The 22,505-nt window shown below is 48.8% G+C and overlaps 1 protein-coding gene across 2 annotated transcripts in view; it reads right to left on the bottom strand.

Moving 5' to 3' along the window:
* Positions 1 to 2,822: 2,822 nt before the first annotated feature.
* LOC136963065 (ATP-binding cassette sub-family C member 4-like) overlaps positions 2,823 to 22,505 on the bottom strand; it is a 32,444-nt gene continuing 12,761 nt past the window's right edge. The window contains exons 20-31 of one of the 2 annotated variants that reach the window (XM_067257063.1): positions 21,170 to 21,249; positions 14,433 to 14,583; positions 13,639 to 13,758; positions 13,417 to 13,527; positions 13,082 to 13,182; positions 12,756 to 12,947; positions 10,949 to 11,104; positions 7,275 to 7,364; positions 6,592 to 6,764; positions 6,115 to 6,220; positions 4,642 to 4,776; positions 2,823 to 3,176 (exon numbers count right to left, since the gene is read on the bottom strand). In XM_067257063.1, coding sequence (XP_067113164.1) covers positions 3,081 to 3,176; positions 4,642 to 4,776; positions 6,115 to 6,220; positions 6,592 to 6,764; positions 7,275 to 7,364; positions 10,949 to 11,104; positions 12,756 to 12,947; positions 13,082 to 13,182; positions 13,417 to 13,527; positions 13,639 to 13,758; positions 14,433 to 14,583; positions 21,170 to 21,249 — 1,511 coding nt within the window. In that variant the 3' untranslated portion in view covers positions 2,823 to 3,080. Of the gene's footprint in view, positions 3,177 to 4,641; positions 4,777 to 6,114; positions 6,221 to 6,591; positions 6,765 to 7,274; positions 7,365 to 10,948; positions 11,105 to 12,755; positions 12,948 to 13,081; positions 13,183 to 13,416; positions 13,528 to 13,638; positions 13,759 to 14,432; positions 14,584 to 21,169; positions 21,250 to 22,505 lie in introns of those variants that run through there. The other variant, XR_010878964.1, reaches the window with a different exon arrangement.

Consider the following 22,505-nt stretch of genomic DNA (forward strand, 5'->3'; position numbering starts at 1 on the left):
TAAAACCTCTATTTTTAACAAGAAACTGTATAAAGCCATTCTCCATCGCTCGACACCCAGTGTCACAGCATGAATCCATAAAGGTGTTTTTTGTTGTTTGTTTTTCTGAACGCTACATAGACAAGTCATGTCAGGTCTTGGGAACTTGTCAGATATTCAGTTTGCAGTCGCTTTAGAAAGGCTGAACACAGTCTCAGGGGAGTGTCGCTCAAGACTCCCCCATCTCTCCTCCATGGCACCAGCCAGGAACAAAGCAGCCAGTCAACTCTTCTAATTTCACTACAGCCTGTCGAAATCCTGTTCTCCTTTTCTCCTTCTCTTCAACAAGTACTTTATGCCTGGATCAGTCAGGACTGAGCCTCCCACAGAAACCTGAGGCTCTCCCCTCTCTCTCCTCAGTCTTTCAGCGCGGAGTCTGACACAACACCGCTCCCTGCTATTCACAGCCCTACACCATGCAATTTGTTTCCATTTGTCAAACAGCAGTATCCCTCCACAAAAGAAAATGCTGGCACAATAAAAAGTTTTAAAAAACAACAATGTCCCATCCGCTCAAAATGGCCACCTGACAAACTGTTAATGGGCCCCTGACAAAAAAAAAAGAAAAAAAAGAACCTTTTTCTATTTTACATCACTTTCACTTGTCATGGATACTTGTTACATTCTGTTTCACTTCATTGATAAGACAACACTTTTATTTTTTTACAGAATACAATGTCTCATACAGTACCTCTTCAAATCAGCATCGCCATATCGGGTCTCCTAAAAACGCACACCGGTTAACTGGCACGGTCGGAATTCATCCCTCATTTCATTCATTCCCTCCTTATTGTGCTGAGTCTCATTTTGTATTTTACTTCTTTGGGATTAACTTCATTGTGCGGCCAGCCAGGTTTCTTATTCTGTTGCACAGACATCTATTTATTAAAGCCACATCAGCACTCCGATGACAGCATTGCTATTACACACCTATTCAGATATGTCTTAAAATAGCCCTATTATGACAAACGCAGGAAGGTTCCCGGTTAATAATACTTATTGTGCAAACTTTGTTGTCGCCATTCTCGCGGCTGGCGTTATCGAGAGGTAGAGCAGAGAGGATATATGCTGACTGTGATGTAGATAGTGCCCTGAGTATTCCTATTGTGGCGGGAGCTGCAGCAGTGTGCTGCAGTCCTAGATAGGGTTTAGGCTGCTGTCGACGCTGTGTCAGGTGTATTAGCACCTCGGAGACCCAGGACGCTCCAGCTGCCTGTGAGCCCGCGGTCTCCCCGGGCTCTGGCCGCCAGCCTGACACACGACACAAAGTAATCACAGATCACAGCGTTTAATCACTGAAACAAGCACTCCAGAGGACCCGCGTGTCAATATCCCACTCTCTCATTATCTGTTTGGATTGCACATCCACACTGTCAGATAAACAGAGTGGAAAATTAAGATTAAAAATATGGTAATTTCATTTCAGGCAGCAGGCTCCTCTCACTGCCCCATTATGCTATTGATTACCTCTGAATTCAATTTCTCTTTTCAATGTAAACTTTAATCTATTCGCTGGCCAACAATTCAACTCCCCGGGGACTATTTGAGAGTAAGTAACCATTTAATACGACGCTAGCTCGAGATTCACCGGCCTTAATGAATTGTGTAAATCACTCAGCTTAAAAGGAGCGGTTCACGACCCAAATCTGAGCCCCTTTCTGCAGCATATTTAACCGTGGTTAAATACTGCTATTTATAAAAGGCTGAATGTTTACCGACACCGGTCTTTGGAGGTGGTATAACTGTCTGTAATTGTGGTCAGTGTGAGGGGACAAAAGCACCTCTTCTTTTAATTGAGCAAGTGATAATAGCATTGTGTTCCATTTACAAACACAATACAACACTGTCTTTATCTAAGATGATCCTATTTAAAAATAAAAAGTATTAAACCATCCACTCAGTATTCATCCGTTTCTACCCTTAACCACTTACCATTGTGTTGTCAGGATTTAGACCAGCGGTCACTGATGTGCAGACCTGAGACACACAACATAAAAAAACACATGAAGACTTACTTAAAAAAAAAAAACATTAACTTGTTAACATATTCTTTATTAATGTAATGTTTACATTAATAGTGTTTAGATTTGTTTTAAAAGGTTTACAATTGACTGAAGCTTAACTGTCAACAATCATGGACTACCACAAATACACATGGCCAGAACATTGCAGTATGTAATCTATGCAGAAGACCGTGGGTTCATACATGATGGGAGGAGCCTACTCACCCACAGGCACCAACACCTGGATCCCAACAAGCAGCTGCCAATTAAGCTTAGATACTCACAGTAGGACAGACAGGTTGACAATTCTACATTCCTTATGTAAATGTAAAGAATAACCAATAGTCATGAACATTCAAGGTATTGCATTATTTTCACGTTTTTTGGTAATCTCGAGTAACAGATATAAATGTAATGCACCTACAGCAACCACATACTGTATGACCTGTCTGACTGTGATTCAATAGCCTGATCCAAGAGGTAGCAATGCAGTCTTTCTTCTCAAAGTGCAAGGAGACCAATCAGGCCTTAAGACAATCAATGAAAACAGCGCAATTACAAAGGATCGTTATTCTGATCAAGGCACAATGATTACTGAACATAACAGTAAATGTCTCCACTCTGGCTCCACTTGTATCCAACAATTCTTGAAAGTACAGACCGATTGTCATTAAAAGCATAAAACTCAGTGCTCACTAAACTCAATAGTTTGTTTTAACTAAAATAACTTACATTGTGTAACCAACTTTTAACTTGACCAATAACACATTGCATCCAACCACTTCCTAAAACATGAATACAACAAACACACAAACACTCAGGAAAACAGCATCTTGTTCCAACACAAGGCACAAACTTCTTGGAAACATTTTCATATGTTTAGTGTGAGCCCAGTGCCATCAGGCCAGTCATGGGTTGCATGTAAAAAATATCTTGAAGGCCTTTTACATTTGAGCACTGGGTGATTATTTGGTGAGCTCTGGTGTTGAGAGGCTCTCCATCCTGTCACAGAGCAGGGTCAGGTAGGTCTGCAGGCTGTCACAGAGCTGTCTCAAAGACGACACTGCTTCCCTCCTTGGTGCTCACGGCACTCAGCCCGTTGGCCTCATTGGGACGACCTTTGCTCATGTAAACCTGGAGGGGGATCAGGAGAGCAGCGTCACTCCTTACTGCACACAGTCATGTGATGGGAAGTCTGTGAACGACAGATACTGCACCCTGTTCAGCTATTAGTCTCCCGCTATGAAGCAAGACATGCTTATTTTGGTCTCACGACAACAGTGACTTTCACAGGGAAATGTATCAGATCATTACAACAATAATCTGGATAGATTTTCTTCGCTTCTCCACACTGGATTCTAGTGTGAGATATTCTGTGTAGCCTGGCTAAACAACAACATACGCAACCTATTTCAGCCACCTCCAAAATCAGCCCGATGGCTCCAAGCTCGTTCGAAAACATAAAAAAAGATGGTTTTACACAGACAAAAGGGCGCGACGACAAATCCAACTTCTATGGCAACACAAAAAAAATGCACGAGAGGAAAGAAAACAGGTGAAAGTGGGTTGGTCACAACATCAGATCGACTCCTAACTCAGAGCTTCTCATTCAGCTCGGACAAAAGGAGCGAGAGGTCGGTATCAGATGGTTAAGTATATTTAAACCTTGACTGACAACTATAGAAACTTCACACTCCGTTTGTGAAGCGCCTCAGTATTTAATAAGTGGTGCTAGACGGTTATGGGAGTTGGAGTAATCTGATCTAGAGAGAACACCCCCACAATATAGAAAGGAGACGTAAGGGCCTGAACAATGTCTCGACCATTCCGCCAGTGTGCAGGGTAAGACGACACCAAATAATACCTCAGTGTGCCGAGTCGTTTTGAAATCAGTATTTCGCCCATTTCAGTCTGTGGTGTTGGGAGATACAGTTCTCCTGATAAATTTGTACGAGGGACAGAGAGAAAATGAAATGATGCCCACTTTTTCTTATTTCACAAAGACCTGTTTGAAGTTGCAATATCGTATCTGTAGTCCCAGACAGACGCACATAAAAATGGAATTGAACGATGAATACCCCGTCCTTATCTGGAGAGGGTCTGAAGGGGAAATACATCACCAATGAATTTCAAAGAAGAAAAAAAAAATTGTTCTCCATTACAGTAATCCCCATAGAAAGTTTATCCGAAATCGAGACAAAGTTAAAGCCAATATTTCAAGATAGATATAGGGTGGGAAAAAAAAGCTGCTGTTCTGGAATGATCTCTCAAACGATTGGAAAATTACATTTAGGAAAAACAGATTATATGGACGGCTCCTACTGTATGATAAAATCAGCCCATGTCAAAAAACTACAAAAGGGGAAATTTCACTCATGGGATTAAAGTTATGCTACGGCATCACTGTACTGCAGATCAGTGAAGGTAGAACAAATTACATTCAATCTGAATGGACTCAAAGCTTCTGTACATCAGCAAGGAACTCTTTCCTGTTGCTGGCCTGTGTTGTTCTGGCGCAGAGGCACGAGGTCTGTTGTTAAAGGGAGAGCCCTGGATCAGTGGGTCCGAGTCAGGGCAAAGACAGGTGTTGCCGGGTTACCTGTTTGGCTGCGTGGAGCAGAGAGGCGGCCTCGGCCCGCCCCGTCTGCTGGACCATCTGATAGAAAGCCCCGTCCTGGTTCTGCAGCAGGACGTACGGTTCCTCGTACTCCTGGATCCTCCCTGCGTCCAGAACCTGCAATCATGCACACAGCAGGGTGTGTTCCGTGAGACACTGTACGTGGTATACTTTACCGCTTAGAAAAACCTAGCCTTCAGCGGATTCAATGCTGAGAGAGACAAACAGACAGTGCAGGCTAAGAGGGAAACAGTAGTTCTCCACTGCTCCGAACCCGCCAATTCCAGTGAGTCACGACAACAACACACACCAGGGCTCGTTTCTGGCCGACAGTGTTGCGGACAATGGACACAGCCTGACAGTGATGTGACTGTGGAAGCAGACCAGAGATGGGGTGTAAACGTGCTTGTCTGTGCATTTTCACCGTGTGTTTCAGCACTGCAAGGGTGGTCGTTTTGACAAAGCCAACAATCACACCCTCTGTACACTTAAGAAAATTGCCATCGTTTCTTAGTCATCGCATGCCATGTGAGTCAAACAAAGACCAGCTCAGGCACAAGGCTCAGACAAAAACCTGCCATTATATTATGGAAACATTTTTACCAAGAAGAGACTTCTTTACACTACAGGAAACAACTACTTTGGGAGTCATTTTGAAGCGCTAACACGTCCTATGTAATCAGCGGTGGGACACTGTAGCAGATGAAAGAGGAGCTCAGTGGAGAACGCAGGCCGCATAGTTGCTACAATCCATTTCCTCGGGGGCGCAGCCTACCATTTTTGGACGGGGCAATTCAGGTGGGCCCCGGGTCTGTTTTAGCCGACAGCCTGACAATCTGGGGGCATTTGACACGAGCTCAGGTGTGGAAAGGTCCCCGCTGTGTGACATTTGGCTTTTCTCTCCACCCCTCTCACCGGCCAGGAAGCCACCAGGTCAGCTCGCGTCCACCCAGGGCAGGAAACAAACGCTGCCATAAATGGCACTAATTGGCACCTCTGCAGGCAGTGGCCTGGTTGAGGCCAAGGATCAAGTGGCGTGGAGCACAGGCTGTCAGTGGCCTTTGGAGGGGCCCGGGTCAGGGACAGGCGTGGCCGGCTGTCGCATGGATAGGATAAGAAACAGATAGAATACCATCTCCAGAGAAGCTGGCGGTAAAATGTTACAAGTCCTGACAGTGTTAAAAGTAATACTTCTCTGGCCCTGACCATGGGGGTATTAGAGGCACTGTACAGTACAATACAAAGCTGTTCTATAGAGTGGATACAAGGGTTTCATTATATATCCCACCGCTATGAAAGAGCAACTTTCAAGAGGATGGACTGAAAAGCCTTTTCAGAACCATGCCATTGTTTAGGACTGAAAAACTGTAGTAGTTTCAAGCATGTGGACTGAAGATGATCTGCCTGGCTCCTGCGTTCAGCCAATCACAGTCTGGTTCTCTCGCTGACTCTTACCAGTATCCTATCACAGTCGATGATGGTGTTGAGCCGGTGGGCGATGGTGAGAACTGTACACTCCCTGAACTTCTCCCTGATGGTCTGCTGGATCAAGCCGTCGGTTCTGAAGGAGGATGGAACACAACACCTCGTTAACCAGACCCAGACAATGCTCTCCTCCTGAACACCCCAAGGCAGGGGTTTTACTCACACATCAAAACAATGGCTAATCCCAAAGCAGGTATGTGCAGCTGGATGAGAGGTTATGGTGTTGAGTTCCAGTGTCAGTAACAGAGGCCAGAGCTTTCCCCATGGAAGGTGTTGAAACTTTTACACCCGCTTTTGAAATCAAACTTTCCCGCACATGGGCAATTTACGGTACATGCAGTGTGTTACGGTAAACAAATAGGGTAAAACAGACTACAGTGGCTACTTTTTGTTGTTGTTGTAATTATCGCAGCACGTGAAATGTGGCGTTGTGTCCCGAACCCAGACCTGGGGTCCACGTTGGCGGTGGCCTCGTCGATGACGAGGATGCGGTTCCTCCTGAGGATGGCCCTGGCCAGGCACACCAGCTGCCTCTGACCCACGCTGAAGTTGGATCCGGACTCGGCAAGCACCGTCTCCAGCCGGCCGGGCAGCTCCTCCACGGCAGGCCTCAGCTGCACCTGCAGGGAGAGAGAGAGAGCGCCGAGGCCACCGCCCTCCGTTAGCCCGGCCACAAAGCCCTCCTGCCAGGGACGTCTTTTAAAAAGGGGGGGCATCCAAACACACCCATTAACCGCCTGGAACAATGCGAGGGCCGGGCCCACGGGCGACCTTGGCCACTGCTGCCTTGTGGCCAGCCTCGAGCTTTAATCCAGGCCACCAAACCCATTCAGGATCAGAACCAGGAGCTGTACCCTCCACTGTGGGGGGAGCCCTCATCCCAGCCGGCCTCACTGGCCAAACACCCCCCCCCCCCCCCCCTGCCACCCCCCCACCACCCCCCCCCCAGTACTTTCAATGGCTCCCAGTTACAAGCCGCACACTGAGCTGGGCCCCACGGCCCTAATGGGATTTCCCTTCCATGACTTGTGGCGAGCAGGGGAGGCTGAATGTGAGCATTGTGCTGCGGGACAGAGGGATCCCCCCCCTGGGCTGGGGAGGGAGAGCCATTCACGGCCACGCCGGAGTACCTCTTGGAGTGCATTCCACAGGTCTTCGTCTGTGTGCTGGCTGAAAGGGTCCAGATTCTTCCTCATGGTGCCCGTGAAGAGAACTGGGTCCTGCATGGGGATGGATGGATATAGAAAGGGAAGGCCATGGCCGGTTAAGATAATGACCAGGGAAGACGTTTGAAAGGGTTAAGACAGGCTGTATAGAGAGGCGCTGGGGCTGTGTGTGAGGGAGAGGGCTTTACAAAAGGCCTGCGACGCCTCACTCGGGAGCCTCATTCAGTCCCCAGGCCTCCTTTACTATGTTTATCTTTTTATTTTTGGAAAGCTGTAGGTGACTCCATGGTTTCATGGAGAGTGTATTGGGAATCAAGTTTGGCTGGAAACGAGGAAAATCATTCAGGAATAACCTGAAAAAAACGGTTGTATTTAACATGTAACTGTAGAAAGTAGAAACCTGTAAAACATTCGATGTGTTTGTGAGTAAGTGTATTCTTGCGGTGAGCCACAGTCCACACCTGTGCCAAAGTTCAGCCATACAGCCATCTTCAGAAGGTAAATAAAGCTCGTTTTTATAGTGCGGTGGAAACACCTCGACCTCTAGGCGCTGTGCCCCAGCATGCCCTGGTGTTTGCTTTAAAACCTGACAAACACAAGTCCAGCCACATTCGCATGCCAGCTCTGTTAAGATATTCAGACCACCTGTTCGGAGGAAAAAAGTGATTTCCAGAGCACAGTGCTTAATGTACATGGACCATCTCCTCCCTGGTCATAAACCAAACGCCAACCCATTCACATAACAATTTAAAGCCTGATAACATATTCATAGTCTCGTTACCTCATTGTTTTATCAGTAAGCAAATACTACAGCGCTTTCTTGCACAACAAACGACGGGTTTGATGACCCTTTAATGGTCATAATGACAATAAAAACGAAACACTAACGAGTGTGAACGGGCATCAATAGAGATAGCAGAGGACAAGGAGAAACTGTCAGGATCCACAATGCAGTCAAGGAAAGAGGATAAATCACGCTTACTCTTGACACTAATCTGACCTCTGATCAAGATACACATGTTCACCTGGCAACTGGCAGATCAGGGAGGTAGTAGAGGTGGGTGCAGGAGAGGGCTGGCAGATCAGGGAGGTAGTAGAGGTGGGTGCAGGAGAGGGCTGGCAGATCAGGGAGGTAGTAGAGGTGGGTGCAGGAGAGGGCTGACAGATCAGGGAGGTAGTAGAGGTGGGTGCAGGAGAGGGCTGACAGATCAGGGAGGTAGTAGAGGTGGGTGCAGGAGAGGGCTGGCAGATCAGGGAGGTAGTAGAGGTGGGTGCAGGAGAGGGCTGGCAGATCAGGGAGGTAGTAGAGGTGGGTGCAGGAGAGGGCTGGCAGATCAGGGAGGTAGTAGAGGTGGGTGCAGGAGAGGGCTGACAGGGTGGAGCCTCAAGGCTGTGCTACCCAAACCAGGTTAGGAACAGTGACTCATATAGTACACAGCCCAGTATGTGCTTGTGGGCATGTCAAAGCCTCTGAGCCAACACTGGGTTAGCAGTACTAACACAGCTTCAGGACACAACACACACACAATGCAAACACAGATTCACACGCCTCAACAGACTGTTGTGTTGGCCCTGAAACCCACGGCAACTGCTCAACTCTTGAGCAGATTCCCAAAAAAGAGAGGGAGAATTTTTTGTATTCGGAGGTTCATCCTTGTCTCCCTAGCCTTAAAATGTTCCACCTCTCTACTCCCAATGAGCTTTCCATCTGCCACAGGCAGACTGCCTTGTCATTAAGCCAGGAGTCCCAATTCAAACTAGTTTTGTGACACAGTTTAATTGAGGATTCAATGTTCAGTTGGAAAAACTGCTTTCAAGCACAACTTTCCATAGACCGATTATGTGCTCCAACAATTCTAAGCCCTCTGTTTGCTGCAGAATTCATTTTTCTGACTGAAAACTCCTTCGTAAGATTTCAAAAGAACCTGAAATGGATTCTTTTCTAATGCCACATACTAATAGAAGTTTATCATAATCAGATCGGAGGGAGAGTGAAGAATAGTGGAACAGCTCACTGGCAACATATGGAATGCACCTCGCAATCTGAAGATCGCACATCACAAGGTAAGCCAACAAGTTATTTTCCATTTGAAAGGCTGAGTGAATATCACTTTTACTCTGAAATATAGCATTGGAATATATATATAATAAAAGGTTTTTAAATGTACATTTGTAAATCAGTGAATACTTTCTATTGGGAAAGTGTAAAAAAAATTCTAAAATAGCAGACAAGACCCAGTCTTGGTAAAGTAATACCTGTCATATTAAATCTTTTGGCAATTTTTCAAGTCAACATTTCTACAGTCAAAATCAGTTGACAATAGAGATGCAGGATTGCTAATCGGAGGTACTCTGTTTGCATACAAGTTCAAAAACCTGCAGCAAAACAAACACCTGTTTGAGAAAAACCTAATCTGGAAACGTGACGATGAATTGAGTCGCTATAGAGAAAAGCATTAAAATCGACCCGTTTAGGGCATCTTGACTGCAATCGAGCAGCAATTTAAAAGACTGGGGCGCTGAAAGTGTTGCTGTCTGAGGTACTTTGGGGACTTTGACTGTGAGGCTGGGGGAGAGCCGCCCTCTCTTAAGCAGCTTTCCTGGGTTTGGGGGAGTAGAGGGCTAATCCTCTGTCAGTGACGGGGAGCGGCTCTGTTCGCGGAGCGGCCCGTGGGAGGAGTCCCCCCCCTCCACTCTGTTGACACTCTCCCGCGGGCGGCCTTCTTCTTAATGCCGTATCACTTTCGACGAGCGGAAGTCGAGTTAAACTGTCTCAAGGCATCCGTTTGTCTCACTTTCCGTCAAGCCCTGAGTGATGACTGTAATTCTACTGGGATGGCTCTGTCTGTTGCCTTTCAGACAGACAGCCGTGTGACAAGGACTGGTAAACTCTGCCAAGGTGTGATGGCTTCTGTGGCTCACCTGCCTGAGGAGTGTGGATCATGCCTAGGGAACGCCAGGGACATGAAAACCTCTCCCGACTACCTCAATGAAGAACTCAGGAAGAGTTGATGAGGCACTGTTACTAGTATTACAGTTGTGTCATGGTGGAACTACAATTCAAAAACACCCATTGCGGTAGGACAACCGTTTGTATCTGAACATCAAAAGTGATTCGATATCCTAAGATAGATAAGCGTGATAAGGACAAACTGTGACTGTAGCACAGTAGGTCACAGGTAGAGGAAGACCAGACAGGAATATAGGAGAGGAAAGGTGAACATTGGATTTTTCAGACTTGGCACCCGTCATACCAGGGTCACAGGTCATCTGGTGGACCACGCAGTTCTACATATGACACTAAGCCTCCAGGTTGAGACAGCGAGGTGACAGTTGGGACGACCAGTGCATGATGATTACGGTATAATCAGCTCTCCCCATTCACTGGAGCATTCCATCTTAAGACCCAAGAAGGAAAAGTATTCCATGGAAACTATATTTGTCCTTGTTTACTCCGTTGTGTATAAGTGACTCTGTAACTTACCCACTTCCCTCATTAGAACCCCGACTCACTAGGATGGGATGGTTTAATGATCCGAGCTCGTACTAATAAACATCTCGGTCAAACCTTTATATTGATGGTTGGAGTTTGTCCTCTGTCATGCAGACACGAGAGCCGTAAAGGAGTGAGCCCGTACCTGTGGGATGATGGACATCTTCTGGCGCAGGGTGTGAAGGCCCAACTCGGAGGTCAAAACGCCGTCGATGGAGATGCGGCCCTCAGGCTCCGCCAGGCGGAACAGGGCAGAGATGAGGGAGCTCTTCCCCGCGCCCGTACGCCCCACGATGCCAACCTGCGGAGGACAGCGTGCCTTTATCTCCGGAACCTTCGCTGGTAGCTCGTATTCCTCAAGGCTCACGGCGTAACCAAGGCCCCCCTCTAAGATCAGTCAGATGGCTGAGTGGTTAGGGAATCGGGCTAGTAATCAGAAGGTTGCTAGTTTGATTCCTGGCTATGCCAACCAAATGACGTTGTGTCCTTGGGCAAGGCACTTCACCCTACTTGCCTCGGGGGAATGTCCCTGTACTTACTGTAAGTCGCTCTGGATAAGAGCGTCTGCTAAATGACTAAATGTAAGATGAATGAAGTCGTTTTTTCTTTTCTTCCCCTGACGACAATCTGCATACACGCTGACAGCTGACATTCATAAACTGACTTCTCTCGATCGCACCATTGTAAATGGGGTCCTTTATGTTCTTACAGTAAAAGACACGAACAACCAGTTCTACATGAGAGGCCGTGTTTTTACCAAGATGCCTCTTACTGGCAGCTATCCGGGTATCAGTTATTAACAAGCCAGCACACGATAGGGCTGACATTAAAACAGCTGCGTTTTTCCTGAAGTTAACATGACAGGATTTGATGCTATCACCGTGTATGCATACCAGCCCTGTTCCACCGGTAACATTCTTCCGTTCTATAGGTTCTTACCTCAATTCTGAAACACGAGTCGGGAGAGGCTGTTAACTGATCAGGAATATCACATTTCCTTATGAATTCAAACGTAGAACACAAAAGGCTATCTAAATTCAATCTGGAAACCACCTCTTCCAATCACTACAATACATCACTACGAAACGTGAGAAAAAGACAAGCAAACTAGTAACCCAGTATAGGCATGACTAGGGTGGATACAGCTCAGTGGTTAAGAGCATTTGACTGCAGATCAAAAGGTCAACGCTTTTTCTATCCCCTCTGGACTGCACATCCCTTTGAATAAAACAGTCAATACATTATTACATTACAGAGAACATTTAGATTGTTCTGTGTTTAACCCAGCCTGGTTTCTCTCTGGGCTGAGCTGTGTGTGTGTGTGTGTGTGTGTGTGTGTGTGCAGCGCGGGGGGTGTAAGCAGTCCTCCGAATGCTAGGTGCTGCTCTCCGTGTGTGAGACGGTCTCAGGGGGACTGTCATGATGCACAAAGCCTTTCAGCCCCACGGCGCCCGGGTGACGAGCCCTCCCCCAGCCTGCCAGCCACCCGGGCCTCTCCACTTATCAACCCATCCATTGTGAAATCAGCCGCACTGGCCAACCATAGCCATGCAAAATACACCCCCCGCAATAAACACTGGGGTTTCAATCACAAACCCCAACCAACGTCCTCCGCCCCTTTCTCTCTCTCTCTCTCTCTCTCTCCTTTCCCCCCCTCTCTCTGTACAGTGAATAAACAGTTGTCACTGTCAGGTATCCCAGAATGCTAATGGGAACAAACGGATCCACTTCAGCAGTCTTAATTACATGATATGTATTCCATGAATCACAAATGGTATATTCCCCCGGATTCCGCAGCACAATATGGTGGTCCTTCAATAATTGATTAGAAAAATAATGACACATAGAAAAGGAACAGGCCTACACCTATTACACAGGCTGCATATCAACTTCAGCGACTGGGGTGTGTAGACAATGGGATAGTGGGCCGGAAGATATGGACCCCCTCGAACCTTCTCTCTGGATCGGAAGATGGCTGACATGTTCTTCAGGACCACGGGGCCGTCCAGGCTGTAGGAGAAGTTGACCTGGTCGAAAATGATGACGCCATTTTTAGGCCAGTCAGCTGGAGGGCGTTTTTCGCTCTCCCAGGTGGCTTCCCTCTCCAGCTCGGAGTACTCCACCACTCGCTCCACTGACGTCATCTGGGACATGAGAATCCACACAACCAAACCTCCCATCAGTCATCCCGCTGGAGGTTCAGAGATGAACCAAAGCAGGCCGGTGAGAAGACACGGTGTACGTTTTGATCACGGTGAAGGTCAGAGAGGGTTCTCACCATGTTCTCCACCTCGGCGCTCTGTCGGACCCCCCACTGGAACATCCCGATGAGGGTCACAGCGTAGGAGAGCGCCAGGCCGACCCCCCCGGCCTCCATGTCTGCCACACCAGGGAACGGAGACAAACACAACACTGGATCCTCCAACAAGAATCAATTCATTCAGCAGAAGCTTTGATCAAAAAGCTACGTACAGGTGGGGGGATTTGAACCCGTGACCTCTCGAAATCAAGAGGACAAATGCTCTACCACCGAGTTAAACTCATCCCCCAACACGCAGGTTCCACCAAGATTGTGTCAAGTTGAGTATTTATATTGAAGGGCTGGTACAGTACCATCCCTGAGGAACAGGCATCCGAAGGCAGTGAGGGCCACAAAGATGGAGCAGATCCCATCCAGACGCACAGCAAACCACCGTGAGGTAGTCAGGAACAGGAACCACGCCTCTACATCGGGAGAACCAGGAGGCAAACATGTTAAGACATGACACCGTGATGTGCATTGGGGATCAATCGAAAACAAACAAAAACAACGATTGACGGTGGAGTACTTCCTACCAGAGTGGAGGTCCTGGTGTTGGTCGAAGGTTTGCTGTAGTCTCTGTTGGGCTTTGAAGGCACGGATGGTCCAAAGACCTTGGAGGGAGGAGGACAGGTGGGAGAAGACAGGACTCCGAGCTGGAGGAGACAGAATCGGGGGGGCTGAGGAGCTGCACAGACAAACCTCCAATCCATTTCCCAGAATGTACAGGATTTCTCTTTTTTCCCCTTTTTCGAGGACATTGAGCTTGAAAATGACACCCCCCCCCCCCCCCCGTCCTTTATGTCTGCCTGCCATTCATTATAGGAAGTAGGCAGAATATGCAAGTTGATATGATAACACCTGCACATTTCAATGGAAAATAGACCATGCAAACCCCTTTATATGACCTCAGCTTCACACAACCTCCATTGAAGAAAGGGCCACCACTGAGAGGGCTTTGTTAAGATGTGTTTGGCTTCTAAAAACAGAGACAAAGCCTGAATGTTTCCTTGGAGCCTCTTAATAGCACTTTTGTTCGTTAAGATCAGGGAACCTGTCCTCCTGTATGCCTTTGGGCCATCAGCCCAGAGTGGGGAGGATGAACTAGTTGCTGCCATGGCCCAGCCATGCCCGCTCGCCTTCACCGCCTTTGTATGTGATGTCACAAACTCTCTGCACTTGAATGGGCTGTGTGTGGGCAAGCCATGGGCCACAGCTACCTTTAGCCTTTATGCTAATAGACCCGGGAGCTTCTTCAATGGTCCATTAGCATTCCCGTGCTCTGCCTTTGTCTGCGAGCCCAAACGGACGTGTCCCCGCAGAAACCTACTGGTGGACTCCAGCCGCTTGATGTCTCGCGAGGTCCGCAGGAAGTAGCGGCGGAGGAACAGGAAGGCGACGAGCAGAGGGGCGACGGGGACGAGGATCCAGGGGATGGCGGCGGCCGCCACGGCGATCACCCCGAGGATCTGAAGGAACACCTGAGGACACGAGAGACACAGGGAGGAGGGGGGGGGGGGGGAGATCATCATCAGCTCTCGGAACGGGCCCAGCATTAGTTTGTGGGCTACCACAGAGCTTTGAGCATGGCAGGAGTGGAAGCCCATCAGCTGTTGTTGTCGTGTGGGAACACCACTGCCTGGGTGACGGCAGCGGGACACAGAGGCTGTGTGGCTCGCTGTGTGCGGGGAGGGAAGCCAAGGCACTAATTCACACTTAGAGGCAGGTGAGAACTGGGCTCTCTTCCTGTGTGACTCACAGCCCCCGTTCCCAGGGACTTCCTCTTCAACACCTCGGCCCTAAGTCCCCCTGGCACAGCACCCGGCCAATGGGCATCGTCACTCTGACTGGCAGAGGCTTCTGGGAACCACACAGTGGGTGTCTGATATACGGCGCAGCCAAACCACACAGCCCTCAACAACACAATGACTCGTCACTCTTGTTAATGGCTGGCTATCTGACACAGCTAGACCACTGGCCACATGCAATCTGATACCTAAATGTGAGTGCGGCCCAGTGACATGGCACCAAGACACTGTCCCACTCTGTTCTGACTGGTGGTTTCGTTTGAATGCTTTCAGAAGGTACTTTGTATCCTCTGCATCCACTCACTAATGCCCTCTAATAATAATTGTTTGTGACAATACCACAACACAATGAGTAGACCTCTAATAATAGTAAGCCTTGTTTTTTTTACCCAACTGTTAACTTTGTTTACAACAATAAATACGTATAAGAGTCCCTTTCCAAGACTTTCCAAACTCCCAAGATATCCTGTACTGCATATTTCATATTTTCTTGATGGCTGATAAAATTGAAATCTTACACCCTGAAATTAGAGACAACCTTAGAGATGATTCCTGTAAGGAACAGATTAGGATAAGTTTGTTACCTTCAATGGTCTCCTACTAGCCCTCAGAGATGAAAATTTAATTTAGCACCTTAATTACGGATGTTATCTGACGCTTAAGCGCACGTTTAAGCATGATCACTTTCAATGTGGTTTTATGATGAAAAGCCACTCAATTCCGTTTACAGTGGAGATAAGAGGGTATTACCAGTCTCACCATCGCCGTGCTGGAGCACACACAATCAAGCAGTGAGTGAAAACTACTGAGCACAACTGATCCTGAGAATTTCACACTACATAAGTTTCAATCTGGGCTATGATGGGAGGCCGCTGGACTGCAAAGTGAGATGTGAGCACGCAGGCTATTACTGCATGTTATCCAACCTCCAATAGTGGCACACCACTATTTAACCAGTCTCCAAACATGGATTTGTGTCTACACTTTAAAAAGGGCCCTACATTTGCTTAACATATTTCACACCCTGTGTGATTATGTACTGTGAACTCTTGTTTATCCGAGTCGTTAGTGGATGTTTGGAGAGAGATCAGGCGGGGGGGGGGGGGCCTGTGGGAGGGACAGGCTCAGACAGGGGGGGTGGGGGGTGGGGGGTTCATCTGAGGAGAGTCTTAGCAGGAACTGGAACCATTAGATAGGAGTCCAGCCTCTCCTCTCCTGCACTCAAGGGGCCACTGTCGCCAAGACCCCAGTTGATCTGATCCATTTGCCTGGTCTGCCCGTTATCGTGTCAGCATCAGAGAAGCCCGCTGCCCCCACCCACACTACACACAGATGAACCCGATAAGCAGTAGTGACACCCCCCCCACCAACATCACATAGTGACCACTGACCCCCCCCCCCCCCCCCCTCCCCCCCCCCCCCCCCTCCTCCTCCTCCCCTCCTCCCAGCACCCACACAGGAACGGACAACTCCCCGAGCCACAGCCCGCTGAACATAAAAGTGGATGAAAAGCTTTTGTATACAAACAGTTTAAATAAAGCATTAACTCTAATTGCTCTTTAGCAAGAAAAGAAAGCTACTGTAGGCATGCGATTCAGCCATTCAGACACACAGCGCTCACCGCTGTGCCTAGAGACCATTCACATCTCTGCTGACCCTAATTGCTTTATTTTGCAGGTGATACTATCTGGTCTTTGATGTCCAAATAAATTCAGAAAATTAAAGTTAATTGCAATATTTGTGCTCGGCTCTGATATCGACTGTTGTTCCACAGCGGAACATAAACACTTCCCTTTAATTAAACATCCCCCGGACATGAGGAACCAGTACGCTTCTTTACAACTCCTTTTTCATCCTCCCTTTATGCAGTGACAGCATGCAGTGTTTCTAAGAGACGCAGCCGCTGGGAAAAAAGCACAAACAAAAACGGGAAATGGAGGGAGAGGCGAGGGGGCGAACTGAATTCCATGCTAAACAAAATCCTCTGTCATCGCCGATCTTTTTTTTTTTTTTTTTGCCACACACTTTCTCTGACAGACTGGTACAATAAGATGTAGGGGTCAGTGGTACTGAAACAAAACAAGACCGTTCCACTTGGAGGTTGGGACAATAGTGGTGACTCAGTCCATTCTGCACCGGGTTCGGCCTTTATTTCAGTTCTAAATGCCCAGATGCTGTGGCTTTTCTTAGGGAGAAATGACTGGACACCTCCTTCACATTTTCTCTTTCGGGGACATTTTCACTTCATAAAGCCGCAGTCAATGTGTTTTGTGTGTGGTGAGGAGGGCCTGACACATTCTGTGGTGGTCTCGGTCGCTGTCTACATTGGTGGCTCAAGTAGTCCCAGGATTAGGCCTTTGTCCGCGGTGAAAAGGTAAGAGAAGTCACTTATTTGGGCTCAGTCAAGCTGCTGATTTCTAACCCCCCCCCCATTTTGGAAATAAGAGAAAGGCTTTGAAATGCACTCTCGCTCACACACACACACACGCCTTCTCTCTCTCTCTGTCTTGCTATCTCTCTCGCAACTATAAATCACTAGTATCCACCAAAAGCAGCTGCCCCAATGCTCTGCATGCATTCACACACACAAGCATACAATCTCTCTCTGACCTCCCTTCCACACTCCCACACACACACACACAAACATACAAACGCTTACAGAAACCAACAATGAACACAAGCCATAGTTCACAATTGTACAAAGTGTCAAGGACAGATTTTCTTTTGCCACACAGTCTCTGGAAGCTCACAGGCAAGTAAATAAAACAGTAAACCACACACTAAACGCGACAACGAACCCCCAACTGTGGAGGCTGGCGCGGGAGCCCCGTCCCCCTGGTGGAGAGAGGCGGTGTTGGCGTCTGTCTCCAGGGAGCGGCTGCTAGCCAGCCTGGGTTCCCAGGCTCCAGTAGCACCAGGCAGTCCAGCATGGCTGAGTCAGGAGAGGTGCCAGGACAGTGCCATGGGAGACCACACAGACACTGGGAGCTTTTCACCCGGGGCCAGCACCCACCATCACGTGACCCCCCCCCCCCCCCCCCCCCCCACTGAGACGCAGACTCAAAACACACCCCTGCTGACGGACACTGGCTCTCCGTGTATCACACACACAAACAATTTTTGTGACACAAATAATGAACTTCAACCGAGGAACTCGTACGAGCATGACCGTCGGAGATGTACTGCCCATGTGAACACCAAAAGAAAAGAGTGTTTTGGCCTCTCCTTTTCTGTGTCACTCTTGTGTTTTTCCACCTTGCACACAGAGACAATGGGCCTGTCGGATAACAATGTTCAATAGGTATTTATGGCGGTTATATTTCCATCGTGGTCCCTCTCCTATGTGACTCTGACTAACCTGGTATGTGTTGTGCCTGGAGCCAGAGCATTCCTCCTCTCTCCTGTCACCCGCTTGGTAAAGGCTCCAGAGAAAGCCTCTGAAATCCCATCCTACAGCACTCGCGGTTACGTCAGCAGTTCTCATATCCCACAAAGCCACCGAAGAGGCCCGACATACAATGTGCCACAATATACAGTCTCACCCTCCCGTCCACCCGCCACTGTTCCCAAACAATGGCCATCACTGCCCTGAGTCTGTGTGCGTGTGTGTGTGTGTCTTCAAGCTGTTGCCGTTCCACACACAGGGGCCTCTCCGCTCAACACTGACGGATCCATGCCGTCATTTACGAGAGAGGGACCTTCTTCCTGCTTGTAACCGCTCAAACAGTGGTCAGACCAGGGTCAGCTCAACTCAAGCCCACACGCAGACCAATAGGAATATTTTGCCCTAACAAGGCCCTGACACGGCCGCTAAAACCGTAAGGAGTAAATACAGATCACCGTTAGCTCCAACCTCAGCGCCGCCCTCCCCTCCCCGCCGCACAAACCTGCCATCTTAGGACGATTATGCAGCTGACAAAGTCAATTTGGATGGTTAGGAAGACGCCATGGATGTGCCTGGGACCCCACAGTCGGTGGCGTGACGTGGTCAGGAGCCTTGGCCCGGGCCCGGCCCTCTGAAAGGGCCCCCGTGTTCCCTCACCCCTCATTGTCCCCCCTCGCCCTCAGCCACCCCCGGTGTGAAAGGAGAGGCAACCCAGGATTTAAAGGTCAAGGCCACACAAAGGCCCACCGTCCCCTCTGCCTGAGGTGCTTTTAATTGACATTTCTGTCTTTGTCCCCGTAACATAAAGAAGGGAAGAGAAAGGGCACATTTTTTCAATATATACTAAATTGCTCCTAAATGAGACCTGTGAAGAAATTGGCCTCTGGGATGCACAGAGGTCCCCCATGCCCCCTCCCAGCTACAGCCCCCCCCCCCCCCCCTCCACACACACACACACACACACACACACACACAGACTCCTCCCCCAAACTAGAGGGAATCCCCTTGTTGGGCCTGTATGGGGGGAGTGCTGATGGCTGTGAAGTGCTCACTCCACCATAAAGAGGCCAGCTTCCATGCAAATCCCCATACAGAGGCTGGCCTTTCCCCTCAGAGGAGATAAACCCGTTAGGGCATTGTTTATCAAGTTTCACTTTATTCCCCCCTGACAACCATTTAAACAATGACTGTTGGGAAATGTCCCTCCACGAATGGCCAACAATGGTCAGGATCAGCAGCTTCTCTGTCCGGCTAATACTTTGATAAAAAGAGTGAAAATCTTCCTTCCTGAAAGCATTAAAGGCTGCTCCATAAAAGGCACCTGCAAACAAGGGCAGAAAGAAGGCCAAACAAAAGCACTTTGTCCAAATGATGCCACCTTTGTCCAAATGATGCCACCTTTGTCCCCTTCACAAAGCGCTCCCATTTTTCCACTGCACCAAAAGAGCACATTGTGCATCATCACACACAATGTCCCACCACACATAGTGCCCACGAGGTAACTAGCCAGCTCCAAGTTTGGAGAAAGAAAAAAAAACACAAAAACTGCCTAGCTCTAGAATTGCTTGTCTAGGCCTGATTTCCCACTGCAAAAACAAATATCACAACAAACACCTTTAGATAAGTTATGATTTATGTACATTATTGTTGCTCCAAAAACGGTATGACATTCTGGATAAATAAGACCTGGCTACACGTGACCTACAGTAGTCAGCTTTCACAGTTTTCCTGCTGAAGCTAAAGGCCTTCCACAACATTACTCTTTTACACAGACTATTATTCACCATATTATCAAAATAGCGGGGGGGGGGACCATGGTGGACAAAAAGCTTTTGTAGGTATGAGCTTTTGTGCTTTCAGCGTTTAAGATGGCTTTTGTCTCCGGTGAGATGGGTATCTGCCACAAACATCACTCAGGCATTGTGGAGGAGGGATTCGTTTTCAGAGCAGCTTTGTTCTTTTCTTCGGCCCTGACCAACGAGCCACGCCTGCTCCCCTAACTGGGATTGTGCTGCAAACATTCCCTCCTTTGTGGCGCTAGGTGCATGAGCTGGCTCATCTCCGCAGGCTTTCCTGGGAGATGATTGTTCGGCGTGGTGTGGTGGCGCTCGGTAACATTACCTGGCTATGCGTCAGGGTGGCCCTTGGCTAACCAGCCAGCAACGGACCGGGGTGGGGGGGGGTGGGGATTGAGGATCACGGTAAGCTGGGCAAGTCCCTCTCTAGTCTCTATCAGTTTCAACTGACCTGTCCTCCTCTATCACCCCCCCCCCCCCCCCGCCACCTATCTCCCTCCATCTTACACTCAGTCTCGCTCTCAGTCTGTTCTCTCTCCGCCGATCTCTCTCTCCTCGTTCTTTCTCTCTGTGTCTCCCCCCCCCCCCCCGCACCCCGCTCTCTTTACCTCTCCACACACTGCTGCTCACTCCCTCTTCTCCCCACTCAGGAGATCATCCCCTTCTTTTCTCCTCCCTTCTCCCTCACTGTCCCCAGATCTGGCCCATCTTCCTGTCGCCATTATGTCCTCCGTGGTACCTTTCTCACTCCCAATCACTTGCCTAGTCCCCCGACACAGTCCGAGGCCAGGCCTCCAGTGTCGTGCCACACTGAGGGAGCCACGCCCTGGACCTGTGTGCAGACACTTTTATTAAATCTGTGCAGGCGCTGGGCCGCGCTGCCAGGTAATCCTACAGTAATTGTTTCCAGATTAGGGGACCCGGACCACAAAGCAGGCCTAGCCAGGCATGAAATGGCCTCCCCATGCAGCCCCGGCGGCGGTCGAGGCAGAGGCCGGGGGGGGGGGGGTGGGGGGGGGGGGGGGGTGGGGGGGGGGGGGGGGGGGGTTGGGGCTGAAGCCACCCAGGTGAGACTCACCTGGGTAAAGTCCACAAACGTCCAGGGCAGCAGGGAGTCCAGCTGGCCGATGTCCTTGGAGAACCTGTTGAGGATTCTTCCTGGTGCATGACGGGAGACAAGAGACACGGGGTCACTGATTAGTCGGGTGTTCCACTGATCCATCGGTGGATGGTTTTGTAAAGTTGAGCGTTTTCATTGCCAGTGGTGTGTGATGATTATTTGCATTAGCTGCCGGAGAGCAAACATCCGTACAGCATTAGTACTGCAGTGCCTTTTATCGTTGGAGTGTTCTGCTAATACGACCAGTGAAAAGATCATGAGTCTTCTGTGGAATGTTTTTCAAAGGGAGGAAAAGATATGACTCATTTCAAGTCACACTGGATCTTACCTTGAATGAGCTCACCAGATATTTGCAAACAAAACCACACACTGAAAAAACGTAGTAATCCATGAGCTAATACGTCTCCAAACAACGCAAGACCTTTCTCAATAATTATTTCATCCCCCCCCCCCCCTTCACAAAGTCAGTTGCCACTTCATAACTGACTTTCTATTACTCGAGTCTAGGCCAAATCATATACATTGAGCGTGATATCAGGTGGACAGGGAGCCCTATCGAAGTTAAACAAAGAATCATTATTTGGCCTCGATTACATAAAGGCTGTCCTAGTCTGAACTGAATACATTGGCGAGTCTTTTGTTTGTTCACAAAGACGGAACAGAAGCTACGTACATGCCTTTCTCTCCTGACTGGCAGTGTCAATGACTTTAATTGAGTTGCCTCCAATCTGCTCAGGTGTTCATTATCCCGGCCGAGGCAGCGCAGGTGCTCCTCCAAACCTTCATTGTGGCTCCTTTAGAAACGTTCCTCCTCCCAGCCCGATCCCAGACCACGGAAGATTACTCTCCAGCTGCTCACTTACTGTGTTTACCTCAGGCCCCGGTAATAGCCTATCCACAGTCTCCAACCCCGAGGCAGGCAGGCAGGCAGCAAAGGCTGTCCTATCTCAAAAGGTCTTGGAGGGAGACTTCAGACTTCAAGATTTCTAACATTTCTAACACCACTTTCTAGAACTAGACACGGGTTCAAAGGAAACTACTGAGCGTGCGCAACCGTTTCAACATCTCTGGAACAACCGGATCAATGTCTTGACCTTTTCACGGGCCGCCATTGCCCAGTACGACCCGTTTGTGAACCCACAGTGTGGAGCCCAAGTCTGGGTCTAAGACACCCTGTACAGATGCTGAGTCCCCCAGGCTTGTCCCCCCGTTTATCCCGCCTGTGTCGATTTGCTGTTCTTGCTGGCACAGTGACAAGCACAGGGCATGATGGTGTGTGTGTGTGTGTGTGTGT

Source organism: Osmerus mordax, chromosome 2, assembly GCF_038355195.1.
Source record: "Osmerus mordax isolate fOsmMor3 chromosome 2, fOsmMor3.pri, whole genome shotgun sequence".
Lineage (NCBI taxonomy): Eukaryota > Metazoa > Chordata > Actinopteri > Osmeriformes > Osmeridae > Osmerus > Osmerus mordax.